The sequence below is a fragment of the Phocoena sinus genome, chromosome 5, assembly GCF_008692025.1.
Source record: "Phocoena sinus isolate mPhoSin1 chromosome 5, mPhoSin1.pri, whole genome shotgun sequence".
In the NCBI taxonomy this organism is placed as follows: domain Eukaryota; kingdom Metazoa; phylum Chordata; class Mammalia; order Artiodactyla; family Phocoenidae; genus Phocoena; species Phocoena sinus.
The window spans coordinates 93,029,801-93,035,021 of NC_045767.1; the positions used below are offsets into that span (position 1 = coordinate 93,029,801).

Below are 5,221 nucleotides of genomic sequence, written 5' to 3' on the forward strand. Positions count from 1 at the left end.
CAAGATGGCGTTTAAGGACTTTTTCCAATTTTTAGGAAAAGGAATGTGGATTTGCATAAAAAAATACTTAGGGAATGTTCATGGATGCTTTTGACTTATGAGTCATGATCTTGATTTCAGCAATAATACATATTGTAATATAAAATATAGGTCAAATACAGACAGATAACTTTTAGAGACAGAAATGTTTTCATAGCCACAGCAGAATAGTTACAAGCATCAAATCTCCTAGAAAGTTTCCTAACCTAGAAATGCATGAATGTTCATTACAACAGGCAGGAGAAAGTCAGTTTCCTATTGCAGAATTCTTATCATGTCAGTAGTCAGTTACACTTGTTCTAGGTTTTCAAATCCTCCTTTCCAGGACTTCATACTTTTTGATATTTTAAAGAATTCATTCTTTCAGCTTTCTGTAATGAGAAGATGAGAGTTTTACCACCTTGGGCTGTTCTTGTTTCCCAGTGATTTAGGAGTTGACATGCAAAAACATACAGCTAATTATAACCAGAGACCCCTTATCAAAACATTTACACAGGATCATAGCAGAACAATTCTGCAGTTGTCAATTTTATTTTTTCAAAAGATTAGTCTTGGATAAAACAGATTATAAAATGGAAGTAATCTGGCAACCTACCTTGAGTATAACTTTTGCTTGCTTTGACTTGGTATTTAGGCATCTTTGTCCTCTATGTGTTTTCAGGGTGATACTGTTAAGGGAAGATCCAAAACAGTCTTAAATTTTGGATGGAAAAACATAAGAAAAACAAAGCAAAAAAGCCACCACCATTGTTATCTTCAGTGAGACCATTACTTACATCACTTCTGTTTTGTCACAGCTATTACTTGGGTAAATTATGGAGACTTTCTCAATATCTGCCACTTTCACTGCTTTTACTCCAGGGTGTGTGCAAAGACACCGTCCCCCTTTGAACATGGGGAAGCCTAGAACAGATCATAGCATCAGTTACTAATACATCTGATTGCAATCATATAGCTATGATTTATGTATAACCTTGATTGAAGAATGTGGACCAGGTTTTCATTAAGGCTAAAGATAGTAATTTGTCAAATAGCACTCAACACTGCTGTTACTGGGAAAGGAGCTTCAGTAAGAAGTTGATGATCTTCTCTTTAAATTTGTAAGCAAACCATTAAAGAATAAGGGGAAGAATGAAAGACGTTTATTGGAGATCAAGCTTATTTGCCTCTTGCTTTTATGCTCAAGAATTTTTCCAGAAAGCTAATAACATTATCTCATATAAAATCTTCTTAGCAGACATTTAAAACTGTTGCTAAAGGCTCTTGCCAGATTTTGCAGCCAAATAAGAAATTCTATTAAAAATGTATCATCTCTAGTTTAAATAATCATCTCTAGTATTTTAAACATTTCCAATATTCTCTGCCAAACCTATAGTAACTTCTAATGTGTGAGGTTAAATAAAAATTTACTGTATCTTTTAGGATAAAAGTGGAAGAAAAGACATTTGAAGCATTAGAAAGGAAATTTATAGGTTGAGAAGTTAAAAAGTACCGTATACCTTGAACAATTGTAGCGCAGAATATCACAGCCAGGACTGTAGCCATGCCCTTCGTATTCATGTTTGTCTGTTGCTGCTGCTTTGGCTTTGATACTCTTCTTGGAGGGAGTAGAAATGCTGATCATGGAAGAGAAGTCTTAATTGGCATATATAATGCATTTTATACACCAGCAATCCTCTTACAGCAATAGGAATTTCCCTCCTTGAGTCATGTTCCTTTTTCCCAATAGTTTCTATTTTGTTCTCATCTAAATATTACTGTCCCTTCCTTTTGTTACAGGGTTGAAAGTAATACGAATGTGAAAGCACTTTGTAGATAGTAGATAGTAAAATGCTGTGTAAATATAGAATAGAGTACACCCACATGGGAACCAGCCTTAAGGTAGCATTTCCTAGAAATGTATTTAATTATTGGACTACCCTGGGCAGTGAAATTCTGATTGCCATTCATTCTTCCATTCAGGAATATTGTCTTCCTATATTCAGTCCTTTCACTCTCCATCCTTCACATAACTATATAAAAGAACATTCTTTTAAAAAATTATAAATTTTTGGACCTCCCTGGTGGCACAGTGGTTAAGAATCTGCCTGCCAATGCAGGGGACATGGGTTCGATTCCTGGTCCAGGAAGACCCCACATGCTGCGGAGCAGCTAAGCCCATACTTGACAACTACTGAGTCCATGCTCTAGAGCCCACGAACCACAACTACTGAGCCTGTGCGCCACAACTACTGAAGGCTGCATGCCCTAGAGCCCATGCTCCGCAACAAGAGAAGCCACGCAATGAGAAGCCCGTGCACCGCAACGAAGAGTAACCCCCGCTCACTGCAACTAGAGAAAACCTGAGTGATGCAATGAAGACCCAACACAGCCAAAAAAATAAATAAATAACTAAATAAAGTAAAAATATATATATACTTTTTCTTTTGCTTTTAAGTCCAAACTCTTATATGTAAGGCCTATTTTATTTGACATCAAACGACCTTTTATTTCACCTTATTTATATTTTGCTGACTATAATTGCATGTCTGAAGAAGTCTCCTAAACAGCTGTACTTCTGAATTTATATACATTTCTTTTTGCATGTTTAGCAATTTTTACATATATATATATATATATACGTCTCAAGCACTGTTATTTAGTACATAAAGCTGTATGAGTTGTGGATTTTTAAAAAATGATTGTCTTTTCTAATGTGATGTTTTTATTTCTTGGATTCTACTTCCACGTAACCCATTTTCTTTTTCTTTTTACCTTTCCCTCTTAAGCTTTCTAAATCTGTTTATTTTAAATATGTCACTTGCAAATACTTAAAAAATCATATCAAAGGGAACTCTTTTTTTTTGCGGTACGCGGGCCTCTCACTGCTGTGGCCTCTCCCGTTGCGGAGCACAGGCTCCGGACGCGCAGGCCCAGCGGCCATGGCTCACGGGCCCAGCCACTCCGCGGCATGTGGGATCTTCCCGGACCGTGGCATGAACCCGTGTCCCCTGCATCGGCAGGCGGACTCTCAACCACTGCGCCACCAGGGAAGCCCTGGCACTCTTTTGAGATTTGAAAATAGAGCAGTGAGAAAATCAACCAAGTTCATTTTTGTGTCTTTCAAGTTTTACAGTGTTCTATTGTAGAAGGCAGTCTGCCTAATTTCTACTGGTTCTGTAGATGTGTGTCTTTAAGAATATGACTTCTTCTGACCTAAATACTTTCTATTATCACATGAGGAGGATTAATTTCTATTCATATGTTATGGTTCCTTTAGCACTTTCCTCAGCTTTCCTGTATCCTTTCCTTCTTTTAAGTTTTGATATCTTCATAAAGTTTTCTTCAATACATAGTGATTTCTTCTCCTGGTTTTAGAGCACTTACTGTCTTGTCTAGCTTTATCCAGAAGAAATATAATGGCCACCTACTAAATTTTAAATATTCTAGTATACACATTTTTTTTTTTTTTTTGCCGTACGCGGGTCTCTCACTGTTGTGGCCTCTTCCATTGCGGAGCACAGGCTCCGGACGCGCAGGCCCAGCGGCCATGGCTCACGGGCCCAGCCGCTCCGCGGCATGTGGGATCTTGCCGGACCGGGGCATGAACCCGTGTCCCCTGCATCGGCAGGCGGACTCTCAACCACTGTGCCACCAGGGAAGCCCTAGTAGCCACATTTTCAAACGTTTTTTATTTTTATTTTTTTGACCATGCTGCGCAGCTTGTGGGATCCTTGTTCTCCAACCAGGTATCAAACCCTTGCTCCCTGCAGTGGAAGTGTGGAGTCCTAACCACTGGACCACCAGGAAATTACCTCCAGTAGCCACATTTAAAAAGTAAAAAGAAACAGGTAAAATTAATTTTAATAATATATTTTATGAAACATGAAAAAGTTATTTCAAAGTGTAATCATTATAAAAACATTAAGAGATTTTAATTTTTTTAGTACTACATCTTCAAATTAGACTAGCCGATAGACCTAGAGTCTGTCATACAGAGTGAAGTAAGTCAGAAAGAGAAAGACAAATACCATATGCTAACACATTTATATGGAATTTAAGGGGAAAAAAATGTCATGAAGAACCTAGGGGTAAGACAGGAATAAAGACACAGACCTACTGGGGAACGGACTTGAGGATATGGGGAGGGGGAAGGGTGAGCTGTGACAGGACGAGAGAGAGGCATGGACATATATACACTACCAAACGTAAGGTAGATAGCTAGTGGGAAGCAGCCGCATGGCACAGGGATATCGGCTCGGTGCTTTGTGACCGCCTGGAGGGGTGGGATAGGGAGGGTGGGAGGGAGGGAGGGAGACGCAAGAGGGAAGAGATATGGGAACATATGTATATGTATAACTGATTCACTTTGTTATAAAGCAGAAACTAACACACCATTGTAAAGCAAATATACCCCAATAAAGATGTTAAAAAAAAATTAGACAAGCCACATTTCAGATGCTTAGTAGCCACATGTGTTTAGAGATGACCATATTGGACAGTACATGTCTAGTGATTCATTTAGCATATTCTACTACCTTGATACTAAATTTTAAATAAAGATGGGTATGGAAAGAAGGAGAGATACTGTGCTTTTTTTTTTTTTTTTGGTTTGTTTTAGAAACTTTTCTAAATCTTCCTAGTCCTTTTGTTCTTTCTTCACTAAGTCATTATCTCATTGCTCTTTCTTTTTGATTAAGCGGGACAAAGATTAAACTGTATTCGCTCTCTTTTTAGTAGTGTTTGCCATCTTTTGGTTGTTCCTGGAATTGGACTATTCTGAGTTCATCCACTCAAACAAGTTTCCCCTTGAATTTAAAGGAGAATCCCAGGAAACGAATGTAGTTTTTATAAGTAATCACCAAAACCCTTTCCAGCTTAACATTTCTATAATCTGTGATTTCATATGAAGTTTTAGTTATGATCTCCCATTATGCAATTAATGTAGAATTTTAAAATGTTTTCAAGCGGGAAGAGATTAGTGCAAAGCATTTAAAGATAATTCCCGACCCACCATTCACTAAGTTTTTGAATAATATATTGCTTGCAGAGAAAAGTAGTTGAGACTATTTTGCCAGTTAAATTAGTGAAAAATGGGTTAGGAATGGAACAGTTCCCATTTATTATAAATCAGTATAATATAACAGAATCCTGTTGTTCTGAGCTTATCACTCCTAGGGAAGAGGTTGCCACACATGTGATA

General features: G+C 37.8%; 1 protein-coding gene across 2 annotated transcripts; it reads right to left on the reverse strand.

Annotated features, from left to right (window-relative positions):
- Positions 1 to 368: 368 nt before the first annotated feature.
- On the reverse strand, positions 369 to 1,614 carry CXCL11 (C-X-C motif chemokine ligand 11). 2 transcript variants are annotated; one of them, XM_032633579.1, is made up of 4 exons: positions 1,539 to 1,614; positions 816 to 942; positions 635 to 707; positions 369 to 410 (listed from the first exon to the last, which is right to left on the reverse strand). In XM_032633579.1, exons 1-4 carry the CDS (start codon positions 1,597 to 1,599, stop codon positions 369 to 371), a joined length of 303 nt encoding a protein of 100 aa, XP_032489470.1. In that variant the 5' UTR covers positions 1,600 to 1,614. The 2 variants fall into 2 exon arrangements, with proteins under 2 accessions (XP_032489470.1, XP_032489469.1); XM_032633578.1 differs by having other exon boundaries at positions 395 to 406; positions 1,539 to 1,599.
- Between the last annotated feature and the right edge of the window lie 3,607 nt (positions 1,615 to 5,221).